This window comes from Phyllobates terribilis, unplaced genomic scaffold (assembly GCF_046119375.1).
Source record: "Phyllobates terribilis strain yellow unplaced genomic scaffold, ASM4611937v1 Scaffold_13__5_contigs__length_258822181, whole genome shotgun sequence".
NCBI classification, from domain to species: Eukaryota; Metazoa; Chordata; class Amphibia; order Anura; family Dendrobatidae; genus Phyllobates; species Phyllobates terribilis.
Window position 1 is genome coordinate 164,728,162 of NW_027362773.1, and position 19,212 is coordinate 164,747,373.

Below are 19,212 nucleotides of genomic sequence, written 5' to 3' on the forward strand. Positions count from 1 at the left end.
TCAGCAGTCAGTTCCTCAGCGCAGCGCCGTATACTTGTCAGCAGTGAGTTCCTCAGCGCAGCGCCGTATAATTGTCAGCAGTGAGTTTCTCAGCGCAGCGCCGTATACTTGTCAGCAGTGAGTTTCTCAGCGCAGCGCCGTATACTTGTCAGCAGTGAGCTCCTCAGCGCAGCGCCGTATACTTGTCAGTAGTCAGTTCCTCAGCGCAGCGCCGTATACTTGTCAGTAGTCAGTTCCTCAGCGCAGCGCCGTATACTTGTCAGCAGTCAGTTCCTCAGCGCAGCGCCGTATACTTGTCAGCAGTCAGTTTCTCAGCGCAGCGCCGTATACTTGTCAGTAGTCAGTTCCTCAGCGCAGCGCCGTATACTTGTCAGCAGTCAGTTCCTCAGCGCAGCGCCGTATACTTGTCAGCAGTGAGTTCCTCAGCGCAGCGCCGTATAATTGTCAGCAGTGAGTTCCTCAGCGCAGCGCCGTATACTTGTCAGCAGTGAGTTTCTCAGCGCAGCACCGTATACTTGTCAGCAGTCAGTTCCTCAGCGCAGCACCGTATACTTGTCAGCAGTGAGCTCCTCAGCGCAGCGCCGTATACTTGTCAGCAGTCAGTTCCTCAGCGCAGCGCCGTATACTTGTCAGCAGTCAGTTCCTCAGCGCAGCGCCGTATACTTGTCAGCAGTGAGCTCCTCAGCGCAGCGCCGTATACTTGTCAGCTGTGCGCTCCTCAGCGCAGCGCCGTATACTTGTCAGCAGTGAGTTCCTCAGCGCAGCGCCGTATAATTGTCAGCAGTGAGTTTCTCAGCACAGCGCCGTATACTTGTCAGCAGTCAGTTCCTCAGCGCAGCACCGTATACTTGTCAGCAGTGAGCTCCTCAGCGCAGCGCCGTATACTTGTCAGCAGTCAGTTCCTCAGCGCAGCGCCGTATACTTGTCAGCAGTCAGTTCCTCAGCGCAGCGCCGTATACTTGTCAGCAGTGAGCTCCTCAGCGCAGCGCCGTATACTTGTCAGCTGTGCGCTCCTCAGCGCAGCGCCGTATACTTGTCAGCAGTGAGCTCCTCAGCGCAGCGCCGTATACTTGTCAGCAGTCAGTTCCTCAGCGCAGCGCCGTATACTTGTCAGCAGTGGGTTTCTCAGCGCAGCGCCGTATACTTGTCAGCAGTCAGTTCCTTAGCGCAGCGCCGTATACTTGTCAGCAGTCAGTTCCTCAGCGCAGCGCCGTATACTTGTCACCAATCAAATCCTCAGCGCAGCGCCGTATACTTGTCAGCAGTGAGTTCCTCAGCGCAGCGCCGTATACTTGTCAGCAGTGAGTTCCTCAGCGCAGCGCCGTATACTTGTCAGCAGTGAGCTCCTCAGCGCAGCACCGTATACTTGTCAGCAGTGAGCTCCTCAGCGCAGCACCGTATACTTGTCAGCAGTGAGCTCCTCAGCGCAGCACCGTATACTTGTCAGCAGTCAGTTCCTCAGCGCAGCACCGTACACTTGTCTGCAGTGAGTTCCTCAGCGCAGCGCCGTATACTTGTCTGCAGTGAGTTCCTCAGCGCAGCGCCGTATACTTGTCAGCAGTGAGCTCCTCAGCGCAGCGCCGTATACTTGTCAGCAGTCAGTTCCTCAGCGCAGCACTGTATACTTGTCAGTAGTCAGTTCCTCAGCGCAGCGCCGTATACTTGTCAGCAGTCAGTTCCTCAGCGCAGCGCCGTATACTTGTCAGCAGTGAGCTCCTCAGCGCAGCGCCGTATACTTGTCAGCAGTGAGTTCCTCAGCGCAGCGCCGTATACTTGTCAGCAGTCAGTTCCTCAGCGCAGCGCCGTATACTTGTCAGCAGTCAGTTCCTCAGCGCAGCACCGTATACTTGTCAGCAGTGAGCTCCTCAGCGCAGCGCCGTATACTTGTCAGCAGTGAGTTTCTCAGCGCAGCGCCGTATACTTGTCAGCAGTGAGCTCCTCAGCGCAGCGCCGTATACTTGTCAGCAGTGAGTTCCTCAGCGCAGCGCCGTATACTTGTCAGCAGTCAGTTCCTCAGCGCAGCGCCGTATACTTGTCAGCAGTGAGTTTCTCAGCGCAGCGCCGTATACTTGTCAGCAGTGAGCTCCTCAGCGCAGCGCCGTATACTTGTCAGCAGTCAATTCCTCAGCGCAGCGCCGTATACTTGTCAGCAGTCAGTTCCTCAGCGCAGCACCGTATACTTGTCACCAGTCAATTCCTCAGCGCAGCGCCGTATACTTGTCAGCAGTCAGTTCCTCAGCGCAGCGCCGTATACTTGTCAGCAGTGAGTTCCTCAGCGCAGCGCCGTATACTTGTCAGCAGTCAGTTCCTCAGCGCAGCGCCGTATACTTGTCAGCAGTCAGTTCCTCAGCGCAGCGCCGTATACTTGTCAGCAGTGAGTTTCTCAGCGCAGCGCCGTATACTTGTCACCAGTCAATTCCTCAGCGCAGCGCCGTATACTTGTCAGCAGTCAGTTCCTCAGCGCAGCGCCGTATACTTGTCAGCAGTGAGTTCCTCAGCGCAGCGCCGTATACTTGTCAGCAGTCAGTTCCTCAGCGCAGCGCCGTATACTTGTCAGCAGTCAGTTCCTCAGCGCAGCGCCGTATACTTGTCAGCAGTGAGTTTCTCAGCGCAGCGCCGTATACTTGTCACCAGTCAATTCCTCAGCGCAGCGCCGTATACTTGTCAGCAGTCAGTTCCTCAGCGCAGCGCCGTATACTTGTCACCAGTCAATTCCTCAGCGCAGCGCCGTATACTTGTCAGCAGTCAGTTCCTCATCGCAGCACCGTATACTTGTCAACAGTCAGTTCCTCAGCGCAGCACCGTATACTTGTCAGCAGTCAGTTCCTCAGCGCAGCGCCGTATACTTGTCAGCAGTCAGTTCCTCAGCGCAGCGCCGTATACTTGTCAGCTGTGCGCTCCTCAGCGCAGCGCCGTATACTTGTCAGCAGTCAGTTCCTCAGCGCAGCGCTGTATACTTGTCAGCAGTCAGTTCCTCAGCGCAGCACCGTATACTTGTCAGCAGTGCGCTCCTCAGCGCAGCGCCGTATACTTGTCAGCTGTGCGCTCCTCAGCGCAGCGCCGTATACTTGTCAGCTGTGCGCTCCTCAGCGCAGCGCCGTATACTTGTCAGCTGTGCGTTCCTCAGCGCAGCGCTGTATACTTATCAGCAGTGCGTTCCTCAGCGCAGCGCCGTATACTTGTCAGCTGTGCGTTCCTCAGCGCAGCGCCGTATACTTGTCAGCAGTGAGCTCCTCAGCGCAGCGCCGTATACTTGTCAGCAGTGAGTTTCTCAGCGCAGCGCCGTACACTTGTCAGCAGTGAGTTCCTCAGCGCAGCACCGTATACTTGTCAGCAGTGAGTTCTTCAGCGCAGCGCCGTATACTTGTCAGCAGTGAGTTCCTCAGCGCAGCGCCGTATACTTGTCACCAGTCAATTCCTCAGCGCAGCACCGTATACTTGTCAGCAGTCAATTCCTCAGCGCAGCGCCGTACACTTGTCAGCAGTGAGTTCCTCAGCGCAGCACCGTATACTTGTCAGCAGTGAGTTCTTCAGCGCAGCGCCGTATACTTGTCAGCAGTGAGTTCCTCAGCGCAGCACCGTATACTTGTCACCAGTCAATTCCTCAGCGCAGCGCCGTATACTTGTCACCAGTCAATTCCTCAGCGCAGCGCCGTATACTTGTCAGCAGTGAGTTCCTCAGCGCAGCGCCGTATACTTGTCAGCAGTCAATTCCTCAGCGCAGCGCCGTATACTTGTCAGCAGTGAGTTCCTCAGCGCAGCGCCGTATACTTGTCAGCAGTCAGTTCCTCAGCGCAGCACCGTATACTTGTCAGCAGTCAGTTCCTCAGCGCAGCGCCGTATACTTGTCACCAGTCAATTCCTCAGCGCAGCGCCGTATACTTGTCAGCAGTGAGTTCCTCAGCGCAGCGCCGTATACTTGTCAGCAGTCAGTTCCTCAGCGCAGCACCGTATACTTGTCAGCAGTCAGTTCCTCATCGCAGCGCCGTATACTTGTCAGCAGTCAGTTCCTCATCGCAGCGCCGTATACTTGTCAGCAGTCAGTTCCTCATCGCAGCGCCGTATACTTGTCAGCAGTCAGTTCCTCAGCGCAGCGCCGTATACTTGTCAGCTGTCAGTTTCTCAGCGCAGCGCCGTATACTTGTCAGCAGTCAGTTCCTCATCGCAGCGCCGTATACTTGTCAGCAGTCAGTTCCTCATCGCAGCGCCGTATACTTGTCAGCAGTCAGTTCCTCATCGCAGCGCCGTATACTTGTCAGCAGTCAGTTCCTCATCGCAGCGCCGTATACTTGTCAGCAGTCAGTTCCTCAGCGCAGCGCTGTATACTTGTCAGCAGTCAGTTCCTCATCGCAGCGCCGTATACTTGTCAGCAGTCAGTTCCTCAGCGCAGCGCTGTATACTTGTCAGCAGTCAGTTCCTCAGCGCAGCGCCGTATACTTGTCAGCAGTCAGTTCCTCAGCGCAGCGCCGTATACTTGTCAGCTGTCAGTTTCTCAGCGCAGCGCCGTATACTTGTCAGCAGTCAGTTCCTCAGCGCAGCGCCGTATACTTGTCAGCAGTCAGTTCCTCAGCGCAGCGCCGTATACTTGTCAGCAGTCAGTTCCTCAGCGCAGCGCCGTATACTTGTCAGCAGTCAGCTCCTCAGCGCAGCGCCGTATACTTGTCACCAGTCAATTCCTCAGCGCAGCGCTGTATACTTGTCAGCAGTCAGTTCCTCAGCGCAGCACCGTATACTTGTCAGCAGTCAGTTCCTCAGCGCAGCGCCGTTGTAGTGCCGGCGTCCCTGCCCTCTGCTAGGCAGGGACGCTGTTCCCCTCACCGCTCTGCTCCGTGCCCGGCGTCCTCCTCCCGCTCTGCTGGCAGCGCGCGCTCCTTCCCGGCCACTGTGCTTAGGGCGCGCGCGCTCTCCCTCCCTCTTAAAGGGGCCGCGCGCGCCGTCCTAAGGAGTCCCCGGCCAATGGCCGGAGGACTTTACCATATATAAGGCACCTCCTCCAAAATGGAGGTGCCCGAGCAATGTTGTTTGCACCTGTGTCTCACCTGTGCTTCAGCCCTCAGGTCCCGTTGCCAGTTACCTGCCAGATTCCTGCCTGATTACTTGCTACCTGCCTGCTTGCCTGAGGTCCGACGGTCTGCCTTACTACTCCTGTCAGTCTGTCTAAGGACCAGCCTGCCCGCTCACCTGGGAGCGCACATCAGCTACCTGCCTGCTTGCCTGAGGTCCGACGGTCTGCCTTCCAACTCCTGTCAGTCTGTCTATGGACCAGCTTGCCCGCTCACCTGAGAGCGCTCATCTGCTACCAGTCCGCTTGCCTACCCGGAGGCTCTGCCGTCACGTGCTGTGACCACCTGCCTGTCCAGTGACTCCTGTCCGCTCACCTGGGAGCGCTCATCTGTCGCCTGTCTGTTGGTCTTCCTGGAGGCTCCGCCGTCACATGCTGTGACCACCCGTTCATCCAGAGACTCTCGCCTGCTCACCTGGGAGCTCACGTCTATCTTCAGCCGCCACAGGTCGTACCAACCCTATACCTAGAGACTGCCCCGGTCACTTGCCGTGACCTCCAGCCCGTTCACTCAGAGACTGTCCCGTTCACTCAGAGACTGTCCCGTTCACCTGCTGAGACTTCCAGCCCGTCTTCCCTGGTCGCCACCCGCTCCCTTACAAGGACCGCCCCCTTGTATAGTAGCTCAGAGGTTCCGCCTCCCAGACCCGTTACAGCCGTATACTTGTCAGCAGTCAGTTCCTCATCGCAGCGCTGTATACTTGTCAGCAGTCAGTTCCTCAGCGCAGCGCCGTATACTTGTCAGCAGTCAGTTCCTCATCGCAGCGCTGTATACTTGTCAGCAGTCAGTTCCTCAGCGCAGCGCCGTATACTTGTCAGCAGTCAGTTCCTCAGCGCAGCGCCGTATACTTGTCAGCAGTCAGTTCCTCATCGCAGCGCTGTATACTTGTCAGCAGTGAGTTCCTCAGCGCAGCGCCGTATACTTGTCAGCAGTCAGTTCCTCATCGCAGCGCTGTATACTTGTCAGCAGTGAGTTCCTCAGCGCAGCGCCGTATACTTGTCAGCAGTCAGTTCCTCAGCGCAGCGCCGTATACTTGTCAGCAGTCAGTTCCTCATCGCAGCGCTGTATACTTGTCAGCAGTGCGCTCCTCAGCGCAGCGCCGTATACTTGTCAGCTGTGCGCTCCTCAGCGCAGCGCCGTATACTTGTCAGCTGTGCGCTCCTCAGCGCAGCGCCGTATACTTGTCAGCTGTGCGTTCCTCAGCGCAGCGCCGTATACTTGTCAGCAGTGAGCTCCTCAGCGCAGAGCCGCATACTTGTCAGCAGTCAGTTCCTCAGCGCAGCGCCGTATACTTGTCAGCAGTCAGTTCCTCAGCGCAGCGCCGTATACTTGTCAGCAGTCAGTTCCTCAGCGCAGCGCCGTATACTTGTCAGCTGTGCGTTCCTCAGAGCAGCGCCGTATACTTGTCAGCAGTCAGCTCCTCAGCGCAGCCCCGTATACTTGTCAGCAGTCAGTTCCTCAGCGCAGCGCCGTATACTTGTCAGCAGTCAGTTCCTCAGCGCAGCACCGTATACTTGTCAGGAGTCAGCTCCTCAGCGCAGCACCGTATACTTGTCAGGAGTCAGCTCCTCAGCGCAGCGCCGTATACTTGTCAGCAGTCAGTTCCTCAGCGCAGCGCCGTATACTTGTCAGCAGTCAGTTCCTCAGCGCAGCGCCGTATACTTGTCAGCAGTCAGCTCCTCAGCGCAGCGCCGTATACTTGTCAGCAGTCAGTTCCTCAGCGCAGCGCCGTATGCTTGTCAGCAGTCAGTTCCTCAGCGCAGCGCCGTATGCTTGTCAGCAGTCAGCTCCTCAGCGCAGCGCCGTATACTTGTCAGCAGTCAGCTCCTCAGCGCAGCGCCGTATACTTGTCAGCAGTCAGTTCCTCAGCGCAGCGCCGTATACTTGTCAGCAGTGAGCTCCTCAGCGCAGCGCCGTATACTTGTCAGCAGTGAGCTCCTCAGCGCAGCGCCGTATACTTGTCAGCAGTCAGTTCCTCAGCGCAGCGCCGTATACTTGTCAGCAGTCAGTTCCTCAGCGCAGCGCCGTATACTTGTCAGCAGTCAGTTCCTCAGCGCAGCGCCGTATACTTGTCAGCAGTCAGTTCCTCAGCGCAGCGCCGTATACTTGTCAGCAGTCAGTTCCTCAGCGCAGCGCCGTATACTTGTCAGCAGTCAGCTCCTCAGCGCAGCGCCGTATACTTGTCAGCAGTCAGTTCCTCTGCGCAGCGCCGTATACTTGTCAGCAGTCAGTTCCTCAGCGCAGCGCCGTATACTTGTCAGCAGTCAGCTCCTCAGCGCAGCGCCGTATACTTGTCAGCAGTCAGCTCCTCAGCGCAGCGCCGTATACTTGTCAGCAGTCAGCTCCTCAGCGCAGCGCCGTATACTTGTCAGCAGTCAGCTCCTCAGCGCAGCGCCGTATACTTGTCAGCAGTCAGCTCCTCAGCGCAGCGCCGTATACTTGTCAGCAGTCAGTTCCTCAGCGCAGCGCCGTATACTTGTCAGCAGTCAGTTCCTCAGCGCAGCGCCGTATACTTGTCAGCAGTCAGTTCCTCAGCGCAGCGCCGTATACTTGTCAGCAGTCAGTTCCTCAGCGCAGCGCCGTATACTTGTCAGCAGTCAGTTCCTCAGCGCAGCGACGTATACTTGTCAGCAGTGAGCTCCTCAGCGCAGCGCCGTATACTTGTCAGCAGTCAGTTCCTCAGCGCAGCGCCGTATACTTGTCAGCAGTGAGTTCCTCAGCGCAGCGCCGTATACTTGTCAGCAGTCAGTTCCTCAGCGCAGCGACGTATACTTGTCAGCAGTCAGTTCCTCAGCGCAGCGCCGTATACTTGTCAGCAGTCAGTTCCTCAGCGCAGCGCTGTATACTTGTCAGCAGTCAGTTCCTCAGCGCAGCGCCGTATACTTGTCAGCAGTCAGTTCCTCAGCGCAGCGCTGTATACTTGTCAGCAGTCAGTTCCTCAGCGCAGCGACGTATACTTGTCAGCAGTCAGTTCCTCAGCGCAGCGCCGTATACTTGTCAGCAGTGAGTTCCTCAGCGCAGCGCCGTATACTTGTCAGCAGTCAGTTCCTCAGCGCAGCGACGTATACTTGTCAGCAGTCAGTTCCTCAGCGCAGCGACGTATACTTGTCAGCAGTCAGTTCCTCAGCGCAGCGCCGTATACTTGTCAGCAGTGAGTTCCTCAGCGCAGCGCCGTATACTTGTCAGCAGTCAGTTCCTCAGCGCAGCACCGTATACTTGTCCGCTGTGTGATATACAGAGTGCTGTATCCTCCGTATATAACAGCTGATAATATATCACATCAATCTCATATCCGCCTGTAACAAAGGGGGAATAATACTCTCTAGGTGCAGTTGTTTCATTAATTAAGTGACCCCCATAACCTCCATAGAGAATGTAATAAGGGCATACATCACGTCCTCCCGCACCCGCCTTATTTAGGCCCCTCCCCTTCTACAAGGCTCCGCCCTCAGCCTATATGCTGCCATTTTTATTATTATTATTCCCAATTATGCTGTAGGGATGTAGTTGCTTTTATCTGATACGTTTTTGGTCTTGCTGTAATGTAATCATCTCTCCATGCACTGCCGAGATTGTGGTATTCATAGTCCAAATAAGTAGTGCTGCAGTGTAAAGCACAGGGGACAGAGCAGCACTTTCATGTGATAGAAGGACTTCAGATAACTTCAGACTGTAAAAGACAATGCAGTTAAGCGAGAGTCACTGACAGGGGCGTACATAGAAATCATGGGGCCCCACAGCGGAAGTTATAACTGTCCCCCACCCCAAAAAATACAGTACAGACCAAAAGTTTGGACACACCTTCTCATTTAAAGATTTTTCTGTATTTTCATGACTATGAAAATTGTCCATTCACACTGAAGGCATCAAAACTATGAATTACCACATGTGGAATTATATACTTAACAAAAAAGTGTGAAACAACTGAAAATATGTCTTATATTCTAGGGTCTTCACAGTAGCCACCTTTTGCTTTGATGACTGCTTTGTACACTCTTGGCATTCTCTTGATGAGCTTCAAGAGGTAGTCACCGGAAATGGTCTTCACTTCACAGGTGTGCCCTGTCAGGTTTAATAAGTGGGATTTCTTGCCTTATAAATGGGGTTGGGACCATCAGTTGTGTTGTGCAGAAGTCTGGTGGATACACAGCTGATAGTCCTACTGAATAGACTGTTAGAATTTGTATTATGGCAAGAAAAAAGCAGCTAAGTAAAGAAAAACGAGTGGCCATCATTACTTTAAGAAATGAAGGTCAGTCAGTCTGAAAAATTGGGAAAACTTTGAATGTGTCCCCAAGTGCAGTTGCAAAAACCATCAAGCGCTACAAAGAAACTGGCTCACATGAGGACCGCCCCAGGAAAGGAAGACCAAGAGTCACCTCTGCTTCTGAGGATAAGTTTATCCGAGTCACCAGCCTCAGAAATCTCAGGTTAACAGCAGCTCAGATTAGAGACCAGGTCAATGCCACACAGAGTTCTACCAGCAGACACATCTCTACAACAACTGTTAAGAGAAGACTTTGTGCAGCCGGCCTTCATGGTAAAATAGCTGCTAGGAAACCACTGCTAAGGACAGGCAACAAGCAGAAGAGACTTGTTTGGGCTAAAGAACACAAGGAATGGACATTAGACCAGTGGAAATCTGTGCTTTGGTCTGATGAGTCCAAATTTGAGATCTTTGGTTCCAACCACCGTGTCTTTGTGCGACGCAGAAAAGGTGAACGGATGGACTCTACATGCCTGGTTCCCACCGTGAAGCATGGAGGAGGAGGTGTGATGGTGTGGGGGGGCTTTTCTGGTGACACTGTTGGGGATTTATTCAAAATTGAAGGCATACTGAACCAGCATGGGTACCACAGCATCTTGCAGCGGCATGCTATTCCATCCGGTTTGCGTTTAGTTGGACCATCATTTATTTTTCAACAGGACAATGACCCCAAACACCTCCAGGCTGTGTAAGGGCTATTTGACCAAGAAGGAGAGTGATGGGGGGCTACGCCAGATGACCTGGCCTCCACAGTCACCAGACCTGAACCCAATCGAGATGGTTTGGGGTGAGCTGGACCGCAGAGTGAAGGCAAAAGGGCCAACAAGTGCTAAGCATCTCTGGGAACTCCTTCAAGATTGTTGGAAGACCATTTCCGGTGACTACCTCTTGAAGCTCATCAAGAGAATGCCAAGAGTGTGCAAAGCAGCCATCAAAGCAAAAGGTGGCTACTGTGAAGACCCTAGAATATAAGACATATTTTCAGTTGTTTCACACTTTTTTGTTAAGTATATAATTCCACATGTGGTAATTCATAGTTTTGATGCCTTCAGTGTGAATGTACAATTTTCATAGTCATGAAAATACAGAAAAATCTGTAAATGAGAAGGTGTGTCCAAACTTTTGGTCTGTACTGTATATATATATTTGTCTGTGTCACAGAAGAGCAGATCTCACTACATTGCAGCCTTTATAAAGTAATTTTCCCCCTACTGAAGCCCCTAGATTCCTCTGTCATTGCCACATAAAGTGTGATGCCAACAAAAGTGCCCCCCAAACAGTATGATACCCCCAGGGTGAATTCCTCCACATGCGCAGTATAATGACCCTACTGTACCCCACCTCAACTCCCAAGGCAAAGTATGGTGACCCCAACACTGTATGATCCCCCAACTGTGACCCCCACACAGCTCTCCATACAGTATAATGGCCCGCACTAGCCCTCCAAACAGTATGATGGACCCCACACAAACCTTCACACTGTATAATTGATTTCATACAATATAATGGCCCCCCACAGAGCCCTCAAAATATTATAATGGCCCCACATAGCCTTCCATATAGTATAATGCGCCCCCCATAATCCTCCATATAGTATAATGAACTTCCCATTGTCCCCCATAGAATAGAATGCACTCCCCATAGTCCTTCATACAGTATATTACACACCCCATAGGGTGTGATGCACCCCACAGCCGACCCGAGAACAAGCCGAGGGCCCTAATTTTACCACAAAAAACCTGGGAAAACATATTGACTTGAGTATTAAACCTAGGGTATGTGTGACCCCCTCAATCCTCCAATCCTGGTACGTGTGGCCTCCTCAATCCCCCAATCCTGGTATGTGTGGCCCCCTCAATCCCCCAATCCTGGTATGTGTGGCCTCCTCAATCCCCCAATCCTGGTATGTGTGGGCACCCTCAATCCCCCAATCCTGGTATGTGTGGCCCCCTCAATCTCCCAATCCTGGTACGTGTGGCCTCCTCAATCCCCCAATCCTGGTACGTGTGGCCTCCTCAATCCCCCAATCCTGGTATGTGTGGGCACCCTCAATCCCCCAATCCTGGTATGTGTGGCCCCCTCAATCTCCCAATCCTGGTACGTGTGGCCTCCTCAATCCCCCAATCCTGGTACGTGTGGCCTCCTCAATCCCCCAATCCTGGTACGTGTGGCCTCCTCAATCCCCCAATCCTTTTACATGTGGGCCCCCTCAATCCCCCAATCCTGGTATGTGTGGCCCCCTCAATCTCCCTATCCTGGCATGTGTGGCCTCCTCAATCCCCCAATCCTGGTACGTGAGGCCTCCTCAATCCCCCAATCCTTTTACGAGTGGCCTCCTCTATCCCACAATCCTGGTATGAGTGGGCCCCCTCAATCCCCAAATCCTGGTACGTGTGGCCTCCTCAATCCCCCAATCCTTTTACGTGTGGCCTCCTCAATCCCCCAGTCCTGGTATGTGTGGGCCCCCTCAATCACCCAATCCTGGTATGTGTGGCCCCCTCAATCCCCCAATCCTGGTATGTGTGGGCCCCCTCAATCCCCCAATCCTGGTATGTGTGGTCCCCTCAGTCCCCCAATCCTGGTATGTGTGGCCCCCTCATCCCCCAATCACTGCACACATAAAACAATAAGCACTAATACTCACCTTCCTTCCTCACCTCTGCTCCAGCACTGCTGTATCCTGTCTGCCAGCAGCTCATGTCAGCATCTGAGCAGCGCATGACATCACAGCCATGCGCTCTCAGATGCCGAGGTGAGCTGCTGCTGCCCGCACATTCACTCTTCTCCACGCCGGGACTATGGGAGTGGAGAAGAGGGAATATTCGTTCGCTTTAGCAGCGGGCACTGTCAGCAGGAGCCGCGGCTCAGCGCTCCTCCGTGCCCACTACTAAAGAGAATGAATATTCCCTCTTCTCCACGCCCATGGGAGTAGAAAAGAGTGAATATTCATGTCCCTTTAGCAGCTGCAGCAGCGGCTACTGCGTGTGCACCGCTCCTACGCCGCCGCAACCTCCTACTCACCTATCCTCCTCGTTCCCACGCTGCTTGGGCCCCTACCGGCTCACAGGTCCCCACCGGTCATGGGGCCCCTAGCAGTGGCGTGGCCAGCCGCCATTGGCGGTACACCACTGATCACTGACTATAGCTATATGGTAATAGAGCAGAAAGGCAGGGCAAAGCATGGGGAAGGGAGAGAGCGGCAGCCTGGGCCTCTAATGAGACAAGAGGTGGATTCCTCAGACTCCAATCAATGCAGGAGAAGACTGAAGGAGAAGCCATGGATAAATTATAAACCTACAGAATTGTGAATGCAGCTCTAGATGTGACTGAAGCACATGACTAGAATAAGGAAAAGAGCAAAAAAAAGAGCAAGAAACAAGGCGAAAAAGAGCAAGAAAGGAGGCGACAAAGAGCAAGAAAGGAGGCAAAAAAAAGAGCAAGAAAGGAGGCAAAAAAAAAGAGCAAGAAAGGAGGCAAAAAAAAAGAGCAAGAAAGGAGGCAAAAAAAAAGAGCAAGAAACGAGGCAAAAAAGAGCAAGAAACGAGGCAAAAAAGAGCAAGAAACGAGGCAAAAAAGAGCAAGAAACTAGGCCAAAAAGAGCAAGAAACTAGGCCAAAAAGAGCAAGAAAGGAGGAGAAAAAAAGCAAGAAAGGAGGCGAAAATAGAGCAAGAAACGAGACGAAAAAGAGCAAGAAACTAGGCAAAAAGGGCAAGAAACTAGGCAAAAAAGGGCAAGAAACTAGGCAAAAAAGAGCTAGAAACTAGGCAAAAAAGAGCTAGAAACTAGGCAAAAAAGAGCTAGAAACTAGGCCAAAAAGAGCTAGAAACTAGGCCAAAAAGAGCAAGAAACTAGGCCAAAAAGAGCAAGAAACGAGGCGAAAAAGAGCAAGAAACGAGGCGAAAAAGAGCAAGAAACGAGGCCAAAAAGAGCAAGAAACAAGGCCAAAAAGAGCTAGAAACTAGGCCAAAAAGAGCAAGAAACGAGGCCAAAAAGAGCAAGAAACGAGGCGAAAAAGAGCAAGAAACTAGGCCAAAAAGAGCAAGAAACAAGGCCAAAAAGAGCAAGAAACGAGGCGAAAAAGGGCAAGAAACAAGGTCAAAAAAGAGCAAGAAACGAGGCGAATAAGAGTAGAAAAGAGTAGGAAAAACAGCAGGATCTCTGTGCACATTTCTGTACGGAAATCCTCTAAATACGGCTTTAAAAACTATAGAATTCTTGTTATTCTGGATATTTCTCGAGATCTCCTCGGCTGCCGCAGCTCTTATTACAGAAAAATCCAGAAACCCGAGGGAAAACTCCTCCTCTGGAAACGACTCCACCAAATATTTACAGAAGGAGCATAAAACTTTATAGAGTTGTAAACGCAAACTAACAACAAATAAACCATAAATGTAAAACCACAAAGAAGACGGGAACTGAGCGCGAAGGAAAATCAGAGCAACAGAGACATCAGGAGAGGAAAAGCGCGGGTGACCGACGGCAGAGCGGCGCCTTTCTTACGAGTCGTCTTATCTCTGTTCACATATTGACCACTGGAGGTAAAGGGTTAACTGATGATAGAATTCAGAACTGATACTATTGTTGCAAAGTTAAAGATTTCTCTCAGGGAGGAGTGATGACTTCTAGATGTCACTTACCTCCTCCGGGACGATGGTGAGCGGATACTTGTCATCTGACAGGAAGTTGAAGATGGTCCACACCTTGAAGGCGCTGTCCTCGCTGATGCACAGGGGGCTTCTCGGCAGGTGCTTCTTAGCGCAGAGGGTCCAGCACATCTTATTGAACTCCACCTTGTCAAAGTCTCCCGTTACCTAGAAAAAGAGGTTACAAAACGGTCAGGTAACTCGAAATCCTGACAACAGTTACACCCTGTATTATGGATGGGTAAAGCCGCGTCCTGGAGCACAACCTATCTCTGTATACAGGGAGCTCCCCCTAGTGGTGGCTGCAGACAGGATCTTATCATATATCTGTGTATACAGGGAGCTCCCCCTAGTGGTGGCTGCAGACAGGATGTTATCATGTATATCTGTATACAGGGAGCTCCCCCTAGTGGTGGCTGCAGACAGGATCTTATCATATATCTGTGTATACAGGGAGCTCCCCCTAGTGGTGGCTGCAGACAGGATCTTATCATGTATATCTGTATACAGGGAGCTCCCCCTAGTGGTGGCTGCAGACAGGATCTTATCATATATCTGTGTATACAGGGAGCTCCCCTTAGTGGTGGCTGCAGACAGGATCTTATCATGTATCTCTGTATACAGAGAGCTCCCCCTAGTGGTGGCTGCAGACAGGATATTATCATGTATCTCTGTATACAGGGAGCTCCCCCTAGTGGTGGCTGCAGACAGAATCTTATCATGTATCTCTGTATACAGGGAGCTCCCCCTAGTGGTGACTGTAGACAGGATCTTATCATGTATCTCTGTATACAGGGAGCTCCCCCTAGTGGTGGCTGCAGACAGGATCTTACCATGTATCTCTGTATACAGGGAGCTCCCCCTAGTGGTGGCTGCAGACAGGATATTATCATGTATCTCTATATATAGGGAGCTCCCCCTAGTGGTGGCTGCAGACAGAATCTTATCATGTATCTCTGTATACAGGGAGCTCCCCCTAGTGGTGGCTGCAGACAGAATCTTATCATGTATCTCTATATATAGGGAGCTCCCCCTAGTGGTGGCTGCAGACAGAATCTTATCATGTATCTCTGTATACAGGGAGCTCCCCCTAGTGGTGGCTGCAGACAGAATCTTATCATGTATCTCTGTATACAGGGAACTCCCCCTAGTGGAGGCTGCAGACAGAATCTTATCATGTATCTCTATATATAGGGAGCCCCCCTAGTGGTGGCTGCAGACAGAATCTTATCATGTATCTCTATATATAGGGAGCTCCCCCTAGTGGTGGCTGCAGACAGAATCTTATCATGTATCTCTGTATACAGGGAGCTCCACCTAGTGGTGGCTGCAGACAGGATCTTATCATGTATATCTGTATACAGGGAGCTCCCCCTAGTGGTGGCTGCAGACAGGATATTATCATGTATCTCTGTATACAGGGAGCTCCCCCTAGTGGTGGCTGCAGACAGGATCTTATCATGTATCTCTGTATACAGGGAGCTCCCCCTAGTGGTGGCTGCAGACAGGATCTTATCATGTATCTCTGTTTACAGGGAGCTCCCTCTAGTGGAGGCTGCAGACAGGATCTTATCATGTATCTCTGTATACAGGGAGCTCCATCTAGTGGTGGCTGCAGACAGGATCTTATCATGTATCTCCGTATACAGGGAGCTCCCCCTAGTGGAGGCTGCAGACAGAATCTTATCATGTATCTCTGTATACAGGGAGCTCCCCCTAGAGGTGGCTGCAGACAGAATCTTATCATGTATCTCTGTATACAGGGAGCTCCCCCTAGTGGTGGCTGCAGACAGGATCTTATCATGTATCTCTGTACACAAGAAGCTCCCCCTAGTGGTGGCTGCAGACAGGATCTTATCATGTATCTCTGTATACAGGGAGCTCCCCCTAGTGGAGGCTGCAGACAGGATATTATCATGTATCTCTGTATACAGGGAGCTCCCCCTAGTGATGGCTGCAGATAGGATCTTATCATGTATCTCTGTATACAGGGAGCTCCCCCTAGTGGAGGCTGCAGACAGGATATTATCATGTATCTCTGTATACAGGGAGCACCCCCTAGTCATGGCTGCAGATAGGATCTTATCATGTATCTCTGTATACAGGGAGCTCCCCCTAGTGGTGGCTGCAGACAGAATCTTATCATGTATCTCTGTATACAGGGAGCTCCCCCTCGTGGTGGCTGCAGACAGAAGCTTATCATGTATCTCTGTATACAGGGAGCTCCCCCTAGTGGTGGCTGCAGACAGGATCTTATCATGTATCTCTGTATACGGGGAGCCCCCCCTAGTGGAGGCTGCAGACAGGATCTTATCATGTATCTCTGTATACAGGGAGCTCCCCCTAGTGGTGGCTGCAGACAGGATCTTATCATGTATCTCTGTATACAGGGAGCGCCACCTAGTGGTGGCTGCAGACAGGATCTTATCATGTATCTCTGTATACAGGGAGCTCCCCCTAGAGGTGGCTGCAGACAGGATCTTATCATGTATCTCTGTACACAAGGAGCTCCCCCTAGTGGTGGCTGCAGACAGAATCTTATCATGTATCTCTGTATACAGGGAGCTCCCCCTAGTGGTGGCTGCAGACAGAATCTTATCATGTATCTCTGTATACAGGGAGCTCCCCCTAGTGGAGGCTGCAGACTGGATCTTATCATGTATCTCTGTATACAGGGAGCTCCCCCTAGAGGTGACTGCAGACAGGATCTTATCATGTATCTCTGTATACAGGGAGCTCCCCCTAGTGGAGGCTGCAGACTGGATCTTATCATGTATCTCTGTATACAGGGAGCTCCCACTAGTGGTGGCTGCAGACAGAATCCTATCATGTATCTCTGTATACAGGGAGCTCCCCCTAGTGGTGACTGCAGACAGGATCTTATCATGTATCTCTGTATACAGGGAGCTCCCCCTAGTGGTGGCTGCAGACAGAATCCTATCATGTATCTCTGCATACAGGGAGCTCCCCCTAGTGGTGGCTGCAGACAGAATCCTATCATGTATCTCTGTATATAGGGAGCTCCCCCTAGAGGTGACTGCAGACAGAATCTTATCATGTATCTCTGTATACAGGAAGCTCCCCCTAGAGGTGGCTGCAGACAGAATCTTATCATGTATCTCTGCATACAGGGAGCTCCCCCTAGTGGAGGCTGCAGACAGGATCTTATCATGTATCTCTGTATACAGGGAGCTCCACCTAGTGGTGGCTGCAGACAGGATCTTATCATGTATCTCTGTATACAGGGAGCTCCCCCTAGTTGTGACTACACACATAATCTTATCATGTATCTCTGTATACAGGGAGCTGAGCTTCCCCTAGTGGAGGCTGCAGACAGGATCTTATCATGTATCTCTGTATACAGGGAGCTCCCCCTAGTGGAGGCTGCAGGCAGGATCTTATCATGTATCTCTGTATACAGGGAGCTCATCCTAGTGGTGGCTGCAGACAGGATCTTATCATGTATCTCTGTATACAGGGAGCTCCCCCTAGTGGAGGCTGCAGGCAGGATCTTATCATGTATCTCTGTATACAGGGAGCTCCCCCTAGTGGAGGCTGCAGGCAGGATCTTATCATGTATCTCTGTATACAGGGAGCTCCCCCTAGTGGTGGCTGCAGACAGGATCTTATCATGTATCTCTGTATACAGGGAGCTCCCCCTAGTGGTGACTGCAGGCAGGATCTTATCATGTATCTCTGTATACCGGGAGCTCCCCCTAGAGGTGGCTGCAGACAGAATCTTATCATGTATCTCTGCATACAGGGAGCTCCCCCTAGTGGAGGCTGCAGACAGGATCTTATCATGTATCTCTGTATACAGGGAGCTCCACCTAGTGGTGGCTGCAGACAGGATCTTATCATGTATCTCTGTATACAGGGAGCTCCCCCTAGTTGTGACTACACACAGAATCTTATCATGTATCTCTGTATACAGGGAGCTCCCCCTAGTGGAGGCTGCAGACAGGATCTTATCATGTATCTTTGTATACAGGGAGCTCCCCCTAGTGGAGGCTGCAGGCAGGATCTTATCATGTATCTCTGTATACAGGGAGCTCCACCTAGTGGTGGCTGCAGACAGGATCTTATCATGTATCTCTGTATACAGGGAGCTCCCCCTAGTGGAGGCTGCAGGCAGGATCTTATCATGTATCTCTGTATACAGGGAGCTCCCCCTAGTGGAGGCTGCAGGCAGGATCTTATCATGTATCTCTGTATACAGAGAGCTCCCCCTAGTGGTGGCTGCAGACAGGATCTTATCATGTATCTCTGTATACAGGGAACTCCCCCTAGTGGAGGCTGCAGACAGAATCTTATCATGTATCTCTGCATACATGGAGCTCCCCCTAGTGGTGACTGCAGACAGAATCTTATCATGTATCTCTATATATAGGGAGCTCCCCCTAGTGGTGGCTGCAGACAGAATCTTATCATGTATCTCTATATATAGGGAGCTCCCCCTAGTGGTGGCTGCAGACAGAATCTTATCATGTATCTCTGTATACAGGGAGCTCCCCCTAGTGGTGGCTGCAGACAGGATCTTATCATGTATATCTGTATACAGGGAGCTCCCCCTAGTGGTGGCTGCAGACAGAATCTTATCATGTATCTCTGTATACAGGGAGCTCCCCCTAGTGGTGGCTGCAGACAGGATATTATCATGTATCTCTGTATACAGGGAGCTCCCCCTAGTGGTGGCTGCAGACAGGATCTTATCATGTATCTCTGTATACAGGGAGCTCCCCCTAGTGGTGACTACAGACAGGATCTTATCATGTATCTCTGTATACAGGGAGCTCCCCCTAGTGGTGGCTGCAGACAGGATCTTATCATGTATCTCTGTATACAGGGAGCTCCCCCTAGTGGTGGCTGCAGACAGGATCTTATCATGTATCTCTGTATATAGGGAGCTCCCCCTAGTGGAGGCTGCAGACAGGATCTTATCATGTATCTCTGTATACAGGGAGCTCCCCCTAGTGGTGGCTGCAGACAGGATCTTATCATGTATCTCTGTATACAGGGAGCTCCCCCTAGTGGAGGCTGCAGGCAGGATCTTATCATGTATCTCTGTATACAGGGAGCTCCCCCTAGTGGTGGCTGCAGACAGGATCTTATCATGTATCTCTGTATACATGGAGCTCCCCCTAGTGGTGACTGCAGGCAGGATCTTATCATGTATCTCTGTATACCGGGAGCTCCCCCTAGAGGTGGCTGCAGACAGAATCTTATCATGTATCTCTG

At 51.9% G+C, this 19,212-nt stretch overlaps 1 protein-coding gene across 2 annotated transcripts in view; it reads right to left on the bottom strand.

Annotated features, from left to right (window-relative positions):
- Nucleotides 1-19,212, bottom strand: part of SWAP70 (switching B cell complex subunit SWAP70) — a 118,822-nt gene that overhangs the window by 41,191 nt on the left and 58,419 nt on the right. For both annotated transcript variants that reach the window (XM_073659011.1, XM_073659010.1), the window contains exon 3: nucleotides 13,969-14,142. In XM_073659011.1, the coding sequence (XP_073515112.1) occupies nucleotides 13,969-14,142 (174 nt within the window). The remainder of the gene's footprint in view (nucleotides 1-13,968; nucleotides 14,143-19,212) is intronic.